This window comes from Mastigoproctus giganteus, chromosome 5, assembly GCF_048544385.1.
Source record: "Mastigoproctus giganteus isolate SK-2022 chromosome 5, ASM4854438v1, whole genome shotgun sequence".
In the NCBI taxonomy this organism is placed as follows: Eukaryota; Metazoa; Arthropoda; class Arachnida; order Uropygi; family Thelyphonidae; genus Mastigoproctus; species Mastigoproctus giganteus.
In genome coordinates this window covers 181,311,904-181,335,041 of record NC_143579.1, presented here as the reverse complement: position 1 = coordinate 181,335,041, position 23,138 = coordinate 181,311,904, and the positions used below count along the sequence as shown (strand labels likewise).

The following is a 23,138-nucleotide window of genomic DNA, read 5'->3' as shown; positions in this document are numbered from 1 at the left end:
GAAGGTTTCCAGCTAGTTTAAGAGTTGGCGGTTAATTGATTTCTCCATTACTTTAGAAAGAGTAGAAGTAATTTCAATGGGACGATAATTGGATGGGAGGGATTTGTCACCCTTTTTAGGAACTGGCTGGATATGACAAATCTGACACATAATGTAGCCTCAACAATGCACCCCTCATACACACTCCGACTCACTCCAGTCACTATCTGGCAGCAGAGAGGTAACAAGATTATACACTAGCTGATCCGGAAGCCTCCTAAAGAGTTACAAATAGGTTCGGTCTGATGTACTAACTAGTGACTGACCTGTGAATACCATTTCAGAGCTGTATCCTCGAAATGTAAGGAAGATTGGATCTCGCCATAATGTTCATCATAACCTCAAAAGTCATCAGTCATACTGCATGATGGAAGAGATGGAGAAGGGTTGACCAGAACTAAGCTCTGGAGACTAAACATGGGTCCCACCACTTCAATCATCCAATAAGCAAAGTGGTAGTATTGCACTGGTTGATGAGAGTCATCTACCACCTAGACAAATGGAACGGACATTATATATCTGAACGGACATATGCACAAGTACCACCGTTGAGGTGAAAGGAATCATACAGTGAATAATTTGGGCAACTGAAATGAGCAGTAGTTGAATCAACCGACAATTGATAGCTTACTTAATATTAATAACTGGACAGTACCTTTTATGCTAATTTAATACATTGTTTAAAATGAATACTACGAAAAAGAGTAAAACATATCATTTTCATCAAGAGTAGGAACTAGAATACTTTTTTGTAACGATAAAAGTAAAATGTTTGATTCGCAATAGCTATCACCAAAAAAGGAAATTTAGAAAGGCACTTCAACACACTCCACGGTATATACCAATCGGATTTTCCGTCTAATAGCGACAGAAAAAATAAATTAAAAGAACTTAAATCCAGATTATTCGCACAACAATTTTTTCATGACACCTAATTTACAATCTGTTGTAAATTAGTCTACAATCTGTTGTAAATAGGTCACTGTTGAAAAAAAGCCATGAATTAGGGTTGAATTTGAAAGTGTCTGCAACTCTGCCCAGACACGATAGGAGGGAGTATATGATGAGAGCCCTGTCGATCAATTCGGCCCTGGAAAGACTGTGCAAGGCTCAAGGGGTAGAATTTTTTTTAGCCTGGTCTGTGCTTGTTAACAGGAGAGACTGCTTCTACAGGGATGGATGGGATACACTTAAATAGAAAGGGTGCAAGAATGTTTGCTGATGCTATCGAGGCAGTGTTAGGTGGGTCGGAAAACTTCTAGCTTGGGAGGGATACAAGGACTAATAGATTAACAGTAGCTACTCGCAGAGGTGAAAGTGATTCTTGCACTGCTTCTATTGGAATGACAAGAAGCCTGAAAAACAAGATGGAGGATATTTCAGAGACTGCTGGGAGTCACTGGAGTACAAGTAAACACATGGGTTGTGTTAGGGTAGCTAAGAAAAAGAACAGGTGCATGTATACTTGCGTGTACACCAATGCTAGATAAATAAATTTGATGAATTTGAGGTATTGCTCAAAGCATCAAAGGTGGATACTGTTGGGATATCAGAGACGTGGCATCACACAGATATAAGTAATGCAGAACTGGAATTTGGGGAGTACAAAGTCTACAGAAAGGATAGACAGGACAGGAAGGGAGGAGGGGTTATGCTATTAAGTTAAGAAACACACAATCCAAGGAAGTGAAGCCAGTCGACATCGCTGGACGGTGCAGTGTCGAGTCAGTTTGGTGTGACATAAGCATTGGGAGATCAAAATTGAGAGTAGGAGTGTGCTATAGGCCTAATGACCCTGATGAGTATAATAAGAAACTGTACAGGGAAATAGTGGGCCAGTACATCAGAGAGTCTTATAAAGGGGGATTTTAATTTCCCAGATATTGACTGGAATTTGTGGGTTGGTCGCTCACACACTAGCAAGTCTTTTGTGGATTTATTGGATGATTGTTTTCTAAATCAGCATGTTCGGGAGGCAACTAGAGGGAGCAATACTCTTGATTTGATTATCAGTAGTGATTCTTCATGCATTTAGAATCCGCAGATACAGGAACCACTAGGTGACAGTGATCACAGTGTGCTGAAGTGGGATTTACTCAAGGAGGTAACTACCATCAGGGGTAAAATGAAGGGTTATTGCTTTCATAAAGGCGACTACGATGGTCTGAGACAGTATTTAAATTCTATACAGTGGGACCAACTGATGATGTTACCAACAGCAAACTCAAAATGGGAAGCATTCAAAGAACTTATCTTGGAAGCTACTAGGCTTTACATACCAACTAAGAAATATTGTTCAAGGTTCAGGCCTAAATGGATGTCAGATGAACTAATGAGACATAGGGCAGAGAAGAAAAATGCATGGGATACATATAAATTAACATGCGACACAGAAGCCTATGATAGATATAAGTTGATCTGTAACCAAGTTACAAAGGAGGTTAGGCAGGCGAAGGCAGATTATGAGAAATCTTTGGCAAGGGATGCAAAGAAAAACAGCAAGGAGTTCTTTACTTATGTAAACTCTAGAAGGAAGGGGATGAATCACATTGGTCCACTTGATATCAATGGTTCAACTGTTCATGATCCTGCTCAGGCAGCTAACAAACTAAATCAATATTTTGCATCTACATTCACACATGAGGAGTTATTCAGGAAGGGGAATACCATAGATGAGGTAAACACTTGCAGTGAGCTAGATGATCTTGTAATAATTGAGAGTAAAGTGGAGGCGAAATTGTTGAAGATAAATACAAGAAAGGCATCTGGGGTGGATGGGATCTGTCCAGTTATATTAAAGGAGGCAGCAAAGGAAGTAAGCAATCCATTAGCCATAATTATGAGAGCTTCCTTGGACTCAGGGGAGGTACCCACAGACTGGAGATGTGCAAATGTAACCCCAATTCACAAAGGCTGACACAAGTAATTATAGACCTGTGAGTTTAACTTCTGATCCAGGAAAATTAATGGAAGCACTGGTTAAAGAAGCACTGCAGGATCATCTTGACAAGAATTCAGTTATAGCTGAGACACAGCATGGTTTTGTTAAGGGAAGGTCTTGCCTGACCAATGTGATTGGATACTATGGTGTAGTCACAAAAGAATTGGATGCAGGGAATAACTTTGATATTATATATTTAGATCTTAGAAAGGCTTTTGATACTGTTGCACATGGAAGACTGCTGCACAAATTGGAGCAGTGTGGCATTGGTGGCAAATTGTTGCTATGGATAAAGGGATGGTTGAGTGGCAGAAGACAGAGTGGTAATTAATGGACACTGCTCATCGTGGACTAATGTTATTAGTGGAGTCCCTCAGAGTTCAGTGTTGGGTCCATTGTTGTTTTCTGTATTTATAAATAATATTGATGATGGTATATCAAGTGTAATGTCCAAGTTTGCAGACGATACAAAGGTTGGCAGGGTTGTTAAGGAAGCTACTGACACTATGCTGCTGCAACAGGTTCTGAAAAGGTTGAGCAGATGGGCTGAGAGGTGGCAAATGAAGTTTAACATTGACAAATGTAAAGTTCTACATATGGGAAACAGCAACCTCACAGCAACGTATCAACTCTGTGGTACTACACTGACAGTGGTAGAGAATGAAAAGGACCTGGGGGTAATAGTGCAGGCAGATATGAAGTTTTCTGAGCAGTGCAGACTGGCTGCAAGAGTAGCTCATGGTGTCTTATCAATGATATACAGGAAGTTTTCTAGCAGGGATAGGGAGGTGATTATTCCCTTGTATAAGGCAATGGTCAGGCCGCACCTTGAATACTGTATACAGGTCTGGAGGCCTCATTTCAAGAAGGATGTAGAGCTGCTGGAACGAGTACAGAGAAGGGCAACTAGGTTAGTGAACGGAACGAAGGGTTGCTCTTACGAAGAAAGGCTTAAGTTTTGCAAATTACAGTGTCTGGAGACTAGGCACCGGCGAGGTGATCTGATAGAGGTGTACAAAGCCTTGAATGGTTTGAGCATGCTCAATGCTGATGGGATACTGCCTCTTGCTCAGAATAATCACCTGAGAGGGCATAAATTCAAATTGAGGAAAGACAGATGTAGGATAGATGTGCGGAAATTTGCCTTTAGCCAGCGGGTAGTTGGTTGGTGGAACAGACTTCCATCCCTTGTTGTGGAAGTTGATAGCCTAAATAAATTTAAGGCTCAGCTGGACAGGTATTTTGAACGAATGGAGGGGTGAAGTGGAAGGGTTTTTTTTTTTTTTTTTTGGCTGATGCTGCATAAGCTTGCTTTTCTTGCATCATATGCCTCTGCTAATGCTAATCTAAAGCAGTAACTGTAGCATTGTTTAAAGTGAGTCATCTTGCAAAAAACTGTAAACCATTTTTTGATGGTCAATTCAAAGACATTTTTAGAAATAACCGATTCTGTTTTTGAAAATTTTAAGAACAAAAATGAAATTAAAAGTGCTCTTCAAGATCTGCAATTCTCTCAAAATACTGTGATGCGGTGCATTGAAAAAAGTGAATAAAAATGTGAGTGAACAATTAAATAAGATAAATACATCAAATAACTTAGAAAAATGGATCTTCATTCATGATATCCACTTGCCTCTACTAGTACATCCTATCTGATATCCACATGCCTCTATTACTACTAGTACTATGCAGAGAAATACATCAAATAACTTTAAAAAATGCATCCTCATTCATGTGACTGCTACTACAGTAGAATAAGCAACTGACATAATAGTAGTAGTGGCAACTGATGTAAGAAAGCAAGCTTATATAACATCAGACAAAAAAAAAAAAGCTCACAAACTTCACCCATCCTTATCCTCCAAGAATTTGTCTAGTTCTTCCTTGAATATATTCAAACCATCCACTTCACAACAATAGATGGAAGCCTATTCCAACAATGAACAACTCCATGGCTAACGGCAAACTTCTGTACATCAATCCTGCAACCATCCTTCAACTTAAATTTATGCTTTCTCATGCATGCAGTCTCAGCAAGAGGAAGAATTCCATTCATATTCAGCTTAACTCAATCCATTCATGGCCTTAAACACCTCAATCAGATCACCCTGTAGATGCCTAAATCTCCAGATGCTGCAATTTGTAGAAGCAGCTCTGTAGATAAGGATTTTAAGCCAGAGAAGTTCGAAAAGAGCAGATTCCAGATTACTAAGTCTCTGACAGGGAATATCAGAGTGGACATATGCACAAGTACCACGTTTTAAGTGAAAGGTATAGTACAGCAAACAATTCGGACAACTGAGATTCTGTTTTTCTGACATGGAGTTTGGCAGACTGTAAGTGGAAATAAACATCACTGAGATTAAAACTTAAACCACGAAAGGGTTAAGGAAGTGTTTGTTCTATTATTTTAACACTCCATGGAGTATTTAGAAGTAAGAAGAGGTGACGACGTCAGAAGCTAGGTGAATGCTTTATGAAGTAATGAAATTTTTGGATAGGCCATACACATGATAAGAATATACCCAGCTTCTTGACAAGATGAAGTAAAGTATAAAGTGTGTTAGTTGTCTGACAGCACCTGGGGGTTTCTCCCATCTCCACGTTATGCATTCTATCAGTATGACACAGAACTCTGAGGCCGGAGATTTAAATTTTGTGGGTGGGGAGTGGTTTGTTGTGTAATGTTCTGTTGTTTCTCTGACCATTTGGTAGTTGGGCCCTGCTTCCTAGAAAGTTACCAAGAGGTTCAGTCTGGTAGACTATTTAGCGTCCAGCCTGCAAATACAGTGCTGGAGCTGTACACTTGAAGAAATGTAAGTAAGATTGGATCTCACCATGAAGTCCTTCATAACCTCAAAATACATCAATCATATTGTATGATAGAAGAGATGGAGGGGAGGGGTTGCCAGAGCTTTGCTCTGGAGACTAAACATAGGTTCCACCACTTCAATCCTCTAAGCAAAGTGGTGGTATAGTGCCAGCTGATGAGAGTCATCTAACACCTAAATGTGAGGTGCTCATGAAATAGTGCAGGAACTCATGAGTCATGAGTAAATGTCCCATTCTGCTTTATGGATACATTTTCTATCATATCATGTATGCTCAACTGTGCCCAGTTTCTTTATTATAATCTTGCTTAAGATGTACCATCATCATAGCCCTAAAATAAAACTGGTGAAAAAGTGCATGCATCAGAGTGTTGCACAGAAATTAAAGCTGTTAGTGGACTCAGGTAAGTACCTCTTTCACAAATCTGTGAGGAATACAGAGTGAAAAAACTAACAGTAAGCTATTTTAAAAACCAAGGTTAAACTTAAATAACTAAAGTCAGTCTATTCGACTATTACTTATGCTCACAGTACAACAAACAATTTCATATCAAGCTGCACTGGTATTGCACTACTTTCAAATAAATGGCATCTTCAAAAGGTTACTCTTCCATTATTAAATAACTGCAGACAATCTAAAAGCAATGTCTATTTGCAATTCAAGTAACAATTTCAAGCTTCATAGTATTAATGTAATGACCTTTATACTCAGAGGTTGAGTCACAGTAGAAAAAAATTTTGCCTTCAAAATTGCACTACTTTCAAATACTTTAACACAGGCAGTGATGCTTCTGCAGTAACACAGGTTCATTATTTTCAAGAGGAAACTTACAGGTGAAGTGCTGACACTACAAGTGATGGAAGCATTTCAACAGGTGGCAACAGAAAGTACATGAAAACAGCAAACCAGTACTAACTTCAAAGATGCAGTTTATAAATGGTTTGAATAACAACTTTACTTAGTTGCTGAAGTGAGTTTGGCAGGTCAGAAGCTAGGTGAAATGCTTTAGGAATATTGTTCCACACACACTGAAAATACATCAGTATCTCAACTTTTTAACTTCTGTCTTGGAAGAGTCTTTACAGGCCCACTATAAATTCACAGTAAATTCTGTTCTACTGACTATGGCTGCCATAGCTGAGGTTATGCACGAGGGTGCATAACATCGGCTAAGTACATGTGCCTTGGGTGACCAGGGTTAAAGCCTGTGACTTCTAAATACGGTGCTGTTTCTTGTATTTTCTCTATCTTGTGAATCCTCTGACCATGTGGTCAACCCAGAGTATAAACAGAAAATTTATTTATGTACTATCATCAAACAATAAAAGTCAGAGTACATAAAAGCTTGTTTTTTATTAACTTTATTTCAGTGTTTCTAATACATTTGTCAATTATGCAGGATAAAAATGGTCCCAAAAAAGATGATTTAGCAGAAATTCGCCGATAATGAAACTTCCCCTATTATGAAGTTTTAAAAATTTAAGTGAAAAATTTAAGTGAAACTGAAATGTGAAACTTCACATTTCAGTTCCAAGTTACAGTTATCTGCATCTTAATTAATGTCAGAGGTCACCAGGATTCTGATGCTTCAACTACTCCTATATATATCATGCATATTAGTTACTACTTTCTTTTGTTAATTACAAATTCTGTCTGGAGTTCTGCTAATGAATTCTGTTAAAATTTTAATAATAATTATCTTGGGCAAGGTTATGAAATCAACTAGTCATTTTCATTTGGTAAATTGCCCCCCCCCCCCAATGTTTTCTTCATTTTACACTGTACATTAATGGTGCATGTAATGCACCAATCATTTCCCACAATTTTCTCTATTTCACACCTATATTCAAGGTACATTAATCATCTATCTCTGCATCTAATAAATGATTCCTGTCACTATTAGAAAATGCAGACAATTACCTCAAAATTCTGTATCGGGCATTCAAAAATTATATGAATAATCCTTGTTTTTTCCCCCTTTTTTGACTATGCTTTATAGCATTACAATGACCCAATGGATTTTTGTATAGGCATTCACAAAAGATTTATAAAAACTAGTTAAACAAAATTTTAAATACAATTTCAAAAAATTATTTAAAAGAAATTAAAATATGCAACATTATAAGCAGTTAGATAGGATATACAGAATTTGTGAATTAATATTAACACTATTAGATGCTAAAATAGCAAGCACTGGCTCATCCAACATACTCAACTTGTTCAAAGTAAGCAAAAATTTAGAAATATGAAAATTTCGGATAATGTTCAATTAACCAATGATTATCATATTCAAAGGCATGAGGAAAATTCCTTTAAAAATTACCTTCCTTTTCCAATTTTATTTTCAGTAACAAACAGAACATTTAAATTGTTTATAAAATTCCATTCCCAGATGTAGCCTCAGCCAATTCATCCCGGCAAATTAAAAGAATACAGAATAATAAACATCTGACTTACAGGAAAAATAAAACATAACTACACTTTCCACGTCAACAGGAGGGCCAGATGGCACAAGGAAAGTGGCTGCAACTCACAGCAGGACAGTCTTACGGGAAAGCCATCGTATTCAACTGTTGTCAGCACTCACCATTCGGTCACCATCATCAAGAAAAAACAGGGGGAGGGGATGGAGGAGGTCCGCTTCTCATTGAGATGCTCTCTGCGCACAACACGAACCGCAAGCCTCGATCCGACACTTATCCTCTCTGGAGCTGGATATCCCTACGCAGCACGAAGCAGTATACACATGCGCACAAACACCTTTCGTTTTTAAATTGCATGGGTGGTTTTTGTTGTTGTTTTTTTTATTATTTTTTATTTATTTCAATTAATCACGAAATACTACTCAAAATGTTCCGATGACCCAAAATAAAAGTGTATTATCCAAAATAATAAAAACAACGCGTCCATTTTATTCCGGTATTATTGTCGGTTTGCAGCCGCAGCCGACGCTGCAAATCCTACCATAGGAAAATGACATACGCATATGGTGCGCGTATTCTTAAAAGTTCGCTTCTGTATCGAAATGGTAAACTATTAACATAATTAATTTATTTCAGTGATTTATTTCAACTAAATTAGTAAACGTTTAGTTGTTTGAAATACGCAAAAAAAAAAAAATAATAAATAATAAATAAATAAAATATAAAAAAAAAATACTCGAATTATAAAATCGCGGTAAAATAACAAATAATTCTGCACGCCGCACAAGACACTTTTGGAAGTACAATAAGCATAATGAAGATCGCTAGTATTATACAAAGAAAACGGCTATGCCTTTCCACCTCAATTATAAAAATTTCATGTATAATGGTTTAAAAAGTTAGTGCTTTCAACTAAACGTTCATGTATTTTGAGATAGGGGGAAAGAAAGAAATAAACAGGCGAGGGGGTACAAAAGATGCATTATGCTGTAAAATATTGTTGTATAATCCTTAAACTCTATAATCGAATAATATATACATAAAACTAGAAGCGGAAGCGCACAATTAATTAGTCTAGTTACAGCTTAACTACTGTTATGAGCCATGTCTAACTGGGGAGAAATTTCACTTTATATTTTGCTCATGTATGTGCCTACAGATGGCATCCCTCATTCTCAGTAAGCTGCGTCCTGACTTGTACTGTTTTCTTTTTTCTATTTCACAGTTTCAAAACATTGCTGATTCTCAAAATCTGCACAAAATTGGGTACTTTTAAAAAATTAACCATTTTTATATTTGCTTATTTTACATAATAATAATAATTTCAAAAAGGCACAGGTTAACTATGCTGTGTGGGGGGGGGGAAGAAATCCCTGCAAATTTCCTCCTCCACAGAAAGAGCAGATTCAATCCTTTATGGATGCACCCAAAATGTCACTCTCACCTCCCATGTTTCAAAAAAGGACAGGCAGGACAATATTTATATATTAGTTTATTCTTGCAATAACAGCAATAATCTGCCAAGCCTTATTTATAAAAACACATTGCCCATTAAGTTGTCCCTAACCTACAAAAGAGATTAGGTATTTGAAGTTACTGACAATAATGGCAAGAGTTCTGGGCAATTTCAACAGACCACCACATTTAAAATAGCTCTAAAATGGTGAAAAGGAAAAGATGACACTTGTATTTTTGTAGAAAAAGATAGAAAAACACAATACTAATGTGTTTCATGCAGCAGACCTATTTCAAAGTATATTAACACCTGCATGGTTAAAAAATAGCCAGTAAAAACAGGGAGAATTTTATCCTTTGCATTTTGTATATGGCAATTTAATTTTCTTAAATTCATTTTGTAGCTTAAAAAGACAATTTTTTTTTAAAAATAATTTAATTTTTATTTAATTTTAGAGATCCCTCTAAAACAATGGAGAATACCCAATTAAGTTTTGAAGAAAGAAAGGCAATTACAAAATGGTATTGGAAATATGAAAATGTCAATGAAGTTCAACTTGCTGGAACAAAAGCACCCACATGTTTAACAATTACTCATTTGCAGGATAAATTTGAGGAGCGTAGAACCATTCAGAATATCAATAACTTAGCATGTGGCAGGAAGAGGACATCAAGAAGCAATGAAAACGTTGAAGCTGTAAGACATGCAATCTTGTGCACCCCAAGAAAATCAAGCAAGATGGTGTTCACAAGAGCTAGGTTTAAACAATACAAGTGTTTTCAGAATGAAGGAATTAAAAAATTCAACAAGAAGCATTAAGTATTTCACACAATTTGTGAATTTCAGTATGTAGATAGATGCCACTCATGCATTAATGCTAATGGAGGACATTTTGAACAATTAAAGTTTTATTGCTGTAAAAAAAATTAATGTTTTTTGTCTTCAAAGCATAAAAAAAAAAAAAAAAAAAAATTTACACTTGTATATATTGTTCATTAAATATATATATATTTTTTTAAAGTGTGTATACACAATTTTTAGACACCCTGTATGTGTGAGGTAGAATTGATAAATCTGTTAAAAAGTGCTAAGATGGAGGCATAAATTACACAAAATGACATAACTAATAGGAGAAGGATAGAAGAAATTGGGTGATGGTAGATGGCTCTCTGCCTTCTAACTTTTCCACTAATGCTGGTGTCCCCAAAGGTTCAGTTCTTTCCCACACTCTTTTCCTCTTCTTGTATATTAATAGCCTTCTTCCAGTGACTGGAAATCCCATCCATAGTTTTGCTGATGATAGCACACTGCATTACACTTTCCAGTTTGAGAAATCTTGCCCTGCTCAATCAGCTTCCACTTCTCGAAGATCCACTACCAGTTCCTTAAATGTCGATCTCCAGATAATTCTCCAGTGGGGCAGACAGTTGATTTCAATCCTTCTAAAACTCAGTCCTGTCTTATATCTCACAAAAAGGATTCTTCTGCTCCTATGCTTATCTTTGGTGACACTCTGATTTCTAGGAAAGATTACCCTGACTTCTAATCTCTCTTGACACAAGCACATTACAAATATTGCTTCCTCTGAATCAAAAAAACTTGGTTTTCTCTTTCGCTCTCGGCGTTACTTTTCTTCCAAACAGCTGTTCCCTCTGTACAAATCGCAAAAAATCTGCCCTACCATGGAATATTGTTCCCACATCTGGGGCGGTGCCCCCAAAACCTCTCTTAGGCTTCTAGATTCCATTCAGAAGAGGACAGTTAGGTTAATTAATGACTCCTAACAGAGTCTCTCCACTCTGTCTCATAGACGTACTGTTCCTGCTAAATGCCTTTTCTACAGGGCACTGTTTTTTCCATGGGCACTGTTCTTCTGTATTGGCTTCTATAATTCCCGCTCGCTCTCTTTCAAAACAGTCCAGACATGTGCCGCCACCAGCCAACATCCATTTACTGTCCAACTTCAAACTCAGAACCAACTTTTCTTCTTCCTCGTTTATTCATTCAACTGCCATTTTCTGGAACAACCTTCCTTCATACGTATTTCCTGAAAATTACAGTCTACAGAAGTTCAAGTCTAATGTCAACAAATATCTTCTTTCGTCTTCTCAACCTCCAACCCATGCACAGTACTAAGTACTATGGATTCTAATACCTCTCGTGTTTGGGGTTTCCATAAAAAAAGAAATTGGAGATAGAGGATTGAGAAAAAGAGGAAGAATGTGAATATCCTATGTGATATAATGAATTAAACAAAATCATAGGCTGAATTGCAAAGCCAATTAGATAAAAGGAAATAGAAAAGCAAAATTGATTAAATTAATATAAGAAATAGTAGCCAGCATCAGATATGGGTGCTGGGTGCTTAGCACTGTAAAGACATTTTAATTTCACTTAATTTTATTCTTAAATCTGCTTTTCTTTCACAGGTATGGACAAGTATAGAAATGCAGTCTTTGATACATGATCAGGTGTAGTCCCCTGATTATGTATCAATATTTATTTTTAGCTAACATCAGATTTTAATTTCATAATTTCTCTACCCCTTTTTTGGACCTATAACCAAAATTACCCACCCATATCTGATGCTGGCTACTATTCCTCATATTAATTTAAGCATTTTTATTTAATCAATATTGCTTTTCAGTTCCCTTCTATCTAGTTGGCTTTGCAATTCAGCCTATAATTTTGTTTAATTCATTATATCACACAGGATATTCACATTCTTTCTCTTACACCTATAATATCTCCAATTTCTGCTATCCTTCTCCTATTAGTTATGGCATTGTGTAACTTATGCCTCCATCTTTAGCACTTTTTAACAGACATAAATTCTACCTCACACAATCTTTTGTATCCTTTGTTGCTGCTTTGCACTCAGGTGCATTTGTCAGTCGGCGCCTCTGTAGCCAGGTGGGCAGGAGCAGCAGTGCGTAGCTCACGCTTCTTGATTAGACCGGGGTTCGAGCCTGTGACCACCAAATACGGAGGATGTGGAAAGGTCAGGCAATATGGCCTTAGTTGCTAATGCTCCTAAAAACCAAATAACAACAACAGCATTTGTCATATCACCTTTATATTTATTTCTATCTTTTTATCTCTCCATTACCATTGCATTTTTCAACCCATTATTTTACCTATTTCATATATATATATATATATATGAGAAATTTATTTTTATTTCAAACGATATAGCTTAAGATAAAGGTGTGTAACCATAACCAACAAAGGGCACTAACAGTCTCAATATATAGTGAAGTCATCATACTAATTCCAATACTAACAAAATAAACAATCTGTATACAGGTCTGGAGGCCTCATTTCAGGAAGGATGTGGAGCTGCTGGAACGGGTACAGAGAAGGGCAACAAGATTAGTGAATGGAACAAAGGGTTGCTCTTACGAAGAAAGGCTTAAGTTATGCAAATCACAGAGTCTGGAGACTAGGCACCGGAGAGGTGATCTGATAGAGGTGTATAAGGCTTTGAATGGTTTGAGCATGCTCAATGCCAATGGGATTCTTCATCTTGCTCAGAATAATCAGCTCAGAGGGCATAAATTCAAATTGAGGAAGGACGGATGTCGGATAGATGTGCGGAAATTTGCCTTTGGCCAGCGGGTGGTTGGTTGGTGGAACCGACTTCCATCACTTGTTGTTGAAGTTGATAGCCTAAACAAATTTAAAGCTCAACTGGACAGGTATTTCGAACGAACGGAGGGGTGAAATGGGAGTGGTGTGTGTTTTTTTTTTTTTTTTTTTGGCTGATGCTGAATAAGCTTGCTTTCTTGCATCATATGCCTCTACTAATGCTAATGCTAAAAATAAACAATCAATATTACCATAATGTCATTACTGAATAAGGCTTACATTGAAAGGCACATCAACTATGGCTAGCACCTCTCAATATATGCCATCAATAACAACATGAGCTATCTGTTTCTGCTAGTTATATGCCTCAATATATTAATATATACTAAATACAGTATACATAATAGCTTTAAGATTAAATTTAAGTTTAAATTTACTAATTGAGATACTATTGCTATACTTGTTGCCTATTCCTTTCGCCTAGTTTTTTGGGCTTATGCCCTTGCTATTCTTTCTACCTGTGCATTTTGCTACGGAAACAGAAACACTTATGTAAATATCCCATTAATGTTTAAGAGTATGGCTATCTATAGGGCTAGCAGTTATATTTTTGCTAGTCTGCTGTTCCTATTTTATTTTGAGAGATTTATATTTGGTAACTTTGGCACATTTAGCTACTTAAATTTAATCTTAAAGCTATTATGTATACTATATTTGGTATACATAATAACTGAGGCTGGCATGTAACTAGCAGAAACAGATAGCTCATGTTGTTATTGATGGCATATATTGAGAGACGCTAGCCTCAGTTGACGTGCCTTTCAACGTAAGCCTTATTCAGTAATGACATTATGGTAATATTGATTGTTTATTTTGTTAATACTGGAATTAGTATGACTTCACTATATATTGAGACTGTTAGTGCCCTTTGTTGGTTATGGTTACACACCTTTATCTTAAGCTATATCATTTGAAATAAATATAAATTTCTTGTATTTTCGCAGGCTTATGTAATGTTCAGTCATTTCTGATCGCGTTAATTTGTCCTGTCCTGAATATATTAGTTGTTTAAATTATCAAAACTATTTGATTATTAGTGATTATATTATATATACATATATATATATATATATATATATATATATATATATATATATATAAAATATTGATAAAAATAATAGGATATAATCACATTACTGTATGATTAAGCAAGCAAGAAAAAGTATTAAATTATAATAATTAAACTGGGTTATGAATCCGAGGCACTACTAGTTATAGTAGAGATACCAGCAACCATAATGAAATATAGACAAATGTTTATTTTCAGTGTATTGAGTAGGGGTGCTGATCTGTCAATTCTAATTACCATGTAAAAAATTGAGAATGCCAGCTTGAAGGTTAAAGAGATAAACTGAAATAATAATAACAATAGTACCTAAAGTAATGGGTCCTAGGGCTTTAACTACTTGTTGCTGTTTTGGTTTTTATGAGCATATTGCTCCGGGCATATGCAGTGGTCATTCCCTGACCTTTCCGCATCCTCCATATTTGGTGGTTACAGGCTCAAACCCCGGTCTAATCAAGAAGCGTGTGCTACGCACTGCTGCTCCTGCCCACCTCTCTACGGAGGCGACTCTAACTACTTCTTCAGAGTGTCGGCAGCCAAAACCGCAGGAGCCACCGCAATAAGCAGGATCTCTGTTTCTGTTATGATGTTTACATGCGACGCATATACATCATAGGCGATCCAACAGAGCTCAAAAGGAAAGGATAAAATTCAAACTTAAATAAAGATAAATGCTAAAATAATGCCAATAAATCTTGTTAAAGGAGAAATTAATGAAAGTTTGAATTCAAAAAAGACAAAATATAGTATAAAATTTAAACAAAGTAACTATAGATTAAGGAATGAAGTCAGGTTAAAGCCAACTTACTGTGTGCTTGGATGGGAATTGGTGAAATTTTACTGACTGATTCCAGTATATGGATGCAGTAATAAGTAATTTGTTTTATTTCAATCAAAAAAAAAAAAAAAAAAAAAATGTAAGCGTTAGACCCATACATCAGTCAGTCCAATTCTTTTTCATTGAATAAAACAAAAAAAATTGAGAACAGTAATTCAGAGTTAAACTTTTTTTTTTATTTTTTTTTTTTTAGAAATTGAAATATTTTCAGTGACAAAGTTCTCAGTCTTTTCATCTGGATTTTGCTAATATTATTTATAACATTTACAATGAACAAGTTCAGGAATGTACACGTCTTGCCTTTTAATAATGGTTAATTACCATATAGATGCTTAAGGGTTAAAAACTTCTGTATTGTACTCAAATTACTTCTCCTTCAACCCATGCACGGTACTAAGTACTATAGGTTTTGATACCTTTCGTGTCTGGGGTTTTCATAAAAAAAAAAAAAAAAAAATGTTCGCCAATAATCTTACTATACAATTTTAAAGTGATAGAGAGACATCAGATAAGATCACACTATGAGTGCATATGTGGTCGCTCGCGCGCGCGCGCTCTCTCTGTGTGTGTGTGTGTGTGTGTGTGTGTGTGTGTGTGTGTGTGTGTGTGTGTGTGTGTGTACACGCTGGAGGGAGAAGGAATGGGTTAACTTATCAATATGAAATTCAGTGCAAAGGTCATATCATAATTCCCGAAAGAGCTGGGGCTTCCAATTACCACAATGTTTCTTTAGGGATGGGAGTGGGGAACTGCATGAGCCAATGGAATTGGTCCTTAAATGGGCATCAGTAAAATTTGCATGCATGCCACCAGAAAAGTTTTATGCTGCATGTGGCATGATACTTTTTAATTTTCTATATATAATATATTGCATACACTTGCCCAAGTGGCATGTGTAAATATTCTTATAGATATCATTAACAAAAAAATAATAATAAAATAAAATAAAATTGAACTCAAGGAAAAATTTTGCCAACCACTGATCTATAACGTACACTGTTGTTTTGGGGCACATCAGTAATTTTGACTATATCGTGTATCATACTTGTATATGGGTGTGGTCATGAGCCGATCTGCATGTTGTGCAGATTGAAAACTTAAGAATAACTCGTGAGAGAAACTAATCCCTCTGCCTGAAATTGGCTACCACAGCTTTGGTTGAGAAGGCCTTTAGAAATTCCTCCAGTCTAAGACATGGCTTGAACTGAGCCCTCTCCAAACAAGTGATGAAACCACATTGTCATGGAGGACAACAACACATGCAATAATAAACTGGAGTCAATCTAACTTGCTTCTGGAGTAATCCTCAAAATCTACTTTTATTTATATATTTTTTGTAGAAGTGGGGAGAGATACTGAATTGAAACCATCCTTAAAATCATCCAAGGGACTGAAAAACATATGCTGAAAATTTTGCGTCTGACTTTTCCTTATAGAGTAATATCAAAATATCTGAAACATGCTAGGATTTACATGTTGAGAACTCAAAACGGTAAGAGAGATTACTTTCCACCTTTATATTGGTGTGATTTTTAATAAAATTTGAGAAATCTTTCTAAAAGACACATGAAAACTCATCCCAATTCATGGGAAAACCTTTGCTTCTTCCATTAAACAGAATTAGAAGGGATAAATGAGGAGGGGGGAAGTTGGTTATGGATGCTAACTGGTTGAGATGTTTGGAATAGTTTGGAAAAGAATGGATTAAGAAGAAAATACAGAACAGTGCTCATGGAAGTATCTATAAAAAAAAATTGATATAAAAATTTATATACTATTCTTTTATTCAGCTGGCAAAAACTGAATAAAAGAATAGTACTGGATTTAAACATGATAGAAAATGACAAATACAGAGTATTTCAGGAAGGTTTGAAGAAAAAGGTAAACCTAACAATAACAGCAAGCAGAAATCTGTGTAAGGCAAAAACAATGGGCTGAACGAGGATGCTCTTAATTACAGATATAATTTCAGCATAAAGACATGCCATAAGTTTATGTAGAGATGGCATAATAGAAATAAGAAAAGCATTAACTAACTTATATTATTATAGAATAGGACTTTAAAAAAATAGCTGATGATAAAAGGATACAGAGAGGTTTTGACAATTGAAGTTGAGATTGCAATTATTTTGTACTGAGTAAATTAAAAATAATAATTAGTACCAAAATAAGTAAAGAAATAAAGCATGAAAATGGATAGAAATGAAAAATTCCAATTTGTCAGCAACTATTAAATACAGAAACCTGACTAAAAACTTAAATGCCATTCCTAATGCTAACATAACTTTAGATAAAGAATGGCAAAATTTTCTATGGTGAATTTATATTTTAAAATATAAGTTTTCTGTTTCTATTTCAGGATGATCACAGAGTATTATTTTTATTGATATTTAAGAAATTTTATACTTATACAAAGCCTCATTGTGTATATTTTTTGGGCGCCTCCGTAGCCAGGAGCAGCACTGCGTAGCACACGCTTCTTGATTAGACCAGGGTTCGAGCCTGTGCCCACCAAATACGGAGGATGTGGAAAGGTCAAGGAATGACCACCGCATATCCCCAGAGCAATATGGCCTTAGATGCTAATGCTTCTAAAAACCAGACAACGTATATTTTTTGGTGAAAGCCTCGTTTATATGCATTTGTTGGTGAAAGCATCATTTGTGTAGATTTGTTGGTGAAAACATTATTTATGTATATTTGTTGCTCACAGCCTCACATGTGTGCAGTTCTGTTGATGAAAGCTTCATTTGTTTACAACTGTGTTGACGATAGCTTTATGTGTTCATTTGTGTTGACAAAAGGCTCATTTGTGTACACAGCAAATGGAAAAAGAGTTTGCTACAAAATGCACTGATCACACACTGCAAAAAAAAGCCACCATAAGGTGCCACATTGCAATTTCACTTCAAATAAAAAGCACTGCTCCCCAAAAGGAAAGTATGGTGCTATTTATTGAAATGTGTGCTATTACTCACACAGTTGTTTCCATACTTGCTAACACTTTGTAAAGTTAAGTACTTAGATGATCTCAGGTGGAGAAAGCAAAGGTTTTCCCATGAACTGATCTTTTCAGTTAAGAAAACATGATTATCAGCCCATGAACCATACTTGCATAGACATAATACACTTCACAATGATATAGCCTAAGATGCAGATGAACCATAAGACCAGTAACAATATGCATACAAGAGTTATATATTAGATTTCTCATTCCTACATATACAAATCAGGCTTTTGCCATTGTACAGTAATATTTTGTAGTTCTTTTATGCCTGAAGCTCTTCCTTTAAGTTTATTGGAGTTTTCAATTTTTTTGACACCATTTAGCAACACTCATCTAACACTGAGCAATCTAATATTTAATCTTTCACTAACTGTGTCCAATTGTTGTTGTTTGGTTTTTAGGAGCATTAGTAACTAAGGCCATATTGCTCCGGGATATGCGGTGGTCATTCTCTGACCTTTCCGCATCCTCCGTATTTGGTGGTGATGGGCTCGAACCCCGGTCTAATCAAGAAGCGTGTGATACGCACTGCTGCTCCTTCCCACATGGCTACGGAGGCGCCCTGTGTCCAATTACCCACTGATCATGTGCCATGTACTAAAACAGCTGTATGGCTACTTGAATGCATTTCAACAGCAGCATACTTCACCTTTGGAGGCAGTGTTTCAAACCGGTGCTGCCCAAAATCCCGATTGTATTTAAAAAAAAAAAAAAAAGTTGGTCTATATCTCAGAAACTGTATTTTCAATAAAAAATGTTTTTCATGTAATCAAAATGGCCACTAAAAACATTAATATTTTATTTGAAACTTGTACATTGAGTTATGCAAACAGTATATGATAATGTTAATGTTTTATGTCATATTAATGAATAAACAACACACACATATACACTAACAGTTCAGAAAAAACTGATTAAACTGTGATTATTGTCACATTACTGACATTTTTGGGCGCCTCCGTATTTAATCTGTGATATCGAAATCACAGATTAAAATTTGCAAAAAATCATACAAATTATAATCAAACGTTTAAGTATTATAATAATCTTAATAATAATAATACTTAAATAATCTTAAGTATTATAATAATAAGAAGAAAATGGAAATTTTTTTACTGTTACCCCTTTCAAAATATCCTGCCCGCACCCATGGTCATGCCTAATATACTTGTCAAAGAAATTCATGAAAGTACAGCTAATAACAAATACCTGTATAATTAGTTTTAGTTATGCTAATGATATTTATGACAAATGTTACGCAGCTGCCAAAATACATTACTCTAAATTTTCATATTCTGAAAGTATTCTTATTTCAAGTTTTTTATCTTTAGCATTTCAATGCTATACCTATAATTATTGCTCAAATGCCCTATACAAATAGCAAAATTAGACTTGAAAATTTACCAATTAAATGCAATATAATAAAGTCAAATTAATTAAGTCGTTTTTATTTGCTAATTGTATTTTAAAACCCTGTTTATTTAACAGAAAATATGATCTTCAAATTGAAAGAGGTTTTTCTCATTAAAAATTTAGTTATTTTTTATATTCTTTTTATACAAAATTAATGTAATAACGTAAATTTTTACTTACTAAAAAACTAATAAATATATAGAATTATATTTATATATTTTTACAATATAGTAAGATGCTGTCAGGATTTTGGGGCAGACCCGTTTCAAACACAGCATTACAAAAACCAAGAGGATGACTACAGTGGTCTCAGACAGTTTTTAAATTCTGAGCAGCAGGACCATCTGGTGATGTTACAAACAGCAAGCATTCAGGGAAGTAATGATAAAAGCTACTAGGCTTTTCATACCAACTAAGAAATACCTTTCAAGGCTTAGACCTAAATGGATGTAAGATGAACTGATGATACTTGTAGCAGAGAAGAAAAATGCATGGAATGCACATAAATTATTGTGATACAGAAGGGTACGATAGATATAAACTAGTCTATAATCAAGTCATAAAGGAGGTTTAGGCAAGCTAAGGCAGATTATGAGAAGTCTCTGGCAAGGACTGCCATTATAAGCAGCAAAGAAGAAAAATGTCTTTACTTATATTAACAGTAGAAGGATTGGCCAACTTGATATTGATGGTTTAACTGTTGATAATTCTGCTCAGGTTGCTCACAACTAAATAGGTATTTTGCGTCTACTTTCCCATATAAGGAGTCTTTAGGGAGGGGGATTCCAGAAGTTGATCAAAATCTAACAGAGCTAAATGATTTTGTGATAACAGAGAGAACAAAAAAAATTTTTTTTTTTAATTGTTTTTCTTTATTTTTATGAAAAACCGAAACACGAGAGGTATTATAACCTATAGTACTTAGTACCATGCTTAGGTTGGAGGTTGAGAAGACAAAAGCAGATATTTGTTGACATTAGACTTGAATTTCTGTAGACTGTAATTTTCAAGAAATACATATGAAGGAAGGTTGTTCTAGAAAACGGGAGTTGAATGAATAAACAAGGAAGATCAAAAGTTGGTTCCGTGAGTTTGAAGTTGGACAGTAAATGGATGTTGGCAGCACGTGTTCAGACTGTTTTGAAAGAGAGCGGGAATTATAGAAGCCAATTCAGAAGAACAGTGCCCATGGAAGTATCAGTAGAAGAGGCATGCAGAAGAAACAGTACATCTATGAGACAGCGAGTGGAGAGACTGTTAGAGAGGAGTCATTAACTACCCTAACTGCCCTCTTCTGAATGGTATCTAGAAGCCTGAGAGATTTTAGGGGCACCGTCCCAGATGTGGGAACAATATTCCATGGTAGGGCGGATTTGCGATTTGTACAGAGTGAACAGCTGTTTGGAAGAAAAGTAACGCTGAGAGCGATCGAGAAAACCAAGTTTTTTAGATGCAGAGGAAGCAATATTTGTAATGTCCTTGTGCCAAGAGAGATTAAAAGTCAGGGTAATCCCCAAAAGAGAAATATCATCTTGCCCAGAAATCGGAGTGTCACCAGAGATAAGCATTTGAGCAGAACAATCCTTTTTGTAAAATATAAGACAAGACTGAGTTTTAGAAGGATTGAAATCAACTAAGCTGTCACTGCCCCCACTAGAGAATTACCTGAAGAAAGGCATTTAAGGATGATAGCGGATATTCGATAAGTTGAAGCTGATTAAGCAGGGCAAGGTTTCTCAAAATGGAAAGTGGAATGCAATGTGCTATCATCGGCAAAACTATGGATAGGATTTCCAGTCAATGGAAGAAGGTCATTACTATACAAGAGGAAAAGAGTGAGGGAAAGAAATAAACCTTGGGGGACACCAGCATTAGTGGAGAAGACAGAGAGCCATCACCCTCAGTGAGCATTCAAAGAGAAAACTGGATAACCAATTAAAAAAAACAGCTGGCAAACCATAAGATGGTACTTTGTTTAGAAGACCTTTATGACAAACACAATCGAAAGCCTTTGAGATGTCAAGAGCAACTGCATGTGTTTCACTGAACTTTTCCACTGAATTTGTCCATAAATGGGTAACATAAGCCAGAATATCACCAGTGGATCGACACTGAAGAAATCCATACTGTTGATCAGATGGAAGGTTTCTAGGTAGTTTAAGAGTTGACAGTTAATTGATTTCTCTATTAACTTTAGAAAGAGTAAAAGTAATTGCAATGGGACAATAACTGGATGGAGGGATTTGTCACCCTTTTTAGGAACTGGCTGGATATGAGCAAATTTCCAAGAAGAAGGAAAAACACCTTTGGAATAAGAAAGTGAAAAAAGGCAGCAAAGAACAGGAGTAAATTCAAGAGCACAGGTTTTGAGAACAAGTGGAGAAATACCATCAGGACCTGGAGCTTTCTTAACATCAATATTCGCCAAAATCCTTCTGACATCCTTTTAACGGATGACCACAGAGGCATTAGAGTGTGTTGGGAATGGTGGGAGGTGCTTTACCAAGATCATTAATACATGAGTTGGAAGGGAAATGGTATGCTAGCAAGTCAGCTTTATCCTTGGCTTAAGTGACAACAGAACCATATGGTTTTGACAGAGGTGGGAACAGAGATGGGCAAAAGTTGCGGCCAATAGCTTTGGCATGAGATCAGAATGCTTGGCTACCATTAGGCAAAAAACAAGTTTTCTACTCTTAGCCTGTTCAAAATCTAGTTTGAACTGATTAATAACTGCTTTACAATTGTTGCAAGCTTTGGTATAGGCAGAAAATGAAGCAGAAGAATTGAAAACAAGCCGATTACGATATGCAACATTTTTCTCTTAAACAGCCTTAACACATTTATTGCAAAACCAAGGTTTAGATATAAAGGATGAGATTTTAAAGTGGAGTGTAGAATAAAGGATTCCATTCCTACAAGAATAATTTCACTGACACGATCTGAGCAAACACTGACAGAAGTTTTGAAACAGTAATCCAACCAAGGAAAAGAATTCTTGCAGGTCATCCCATTTTGCATTCTTGTAATGCCAAACAACACAAGGTTGGAAATAGCCATGAGATAAAGGCTCCATTAGAGAAGAGATAATCACCAAGTTGTGATCTGAGGTGCCTAATGGACCACTCACTTCAACTGTGTACTTAGAAGGGTTGTTTGTGAGAAAAAGATCAAGTATGTTGGCTGTGGTTAGGATTGTCTGGTATTCTTGTAGGTAAATGAACAATCTGTGCAAGATGGGTCGGTGTGACTAGAAAACGGAAGCCAGCTGGAGTTGTGAATATTAAAATCACCAAGAAAATTACCTCGCTGTTAGGAAAGTTGGACTGGAGAAAGTCAAGTTGCAAAGAGAGGAAGTCAAAGAGCTCCAAGTGATTAGTGGAGTTAGGAGAACGGTAGAGACAATAGATGAATTTGACACAATGAGGTAGAGAGATTTTAAGCCAGAGAGGAGATTCCAAATTGCCAAGTCTCT

At 36.0% G+C, this 23,138-nt stretch overlaps 1 protein-coding gene across 8 annotated transcripts in view; it reads right to left on the bottom strand.

The window, feature by feature from the left end:
• MED15 (mediator complex subunit 15) overlaps positions 1 to 23,138 on the bottom strand; it is a 442,919-nt gene that overhangs the window by 241,481 nt on the left and 178,300 nt on the right. Inside the window, exon 1 of one of the 8 annotated variants that reach the window (XM_090374293.1) lies at positions 8,270 to 8,496. The exons of the other annotated variants lie outside the window; for them this stretch is intronic. Within the exon in view, the coding sequence (XP_090230419.1) occupies positions 8,270 to 8,285 (16 nt within the window). The 5' untranslated portion in view covers positions 8,286 to 8,496. Of the gene's footprint in view, positions 1 to 8,269; positions 8,497 to 23,138 lie in introns of those variants that run through there. 8 annotated transcript variants of the gene reach the window in all.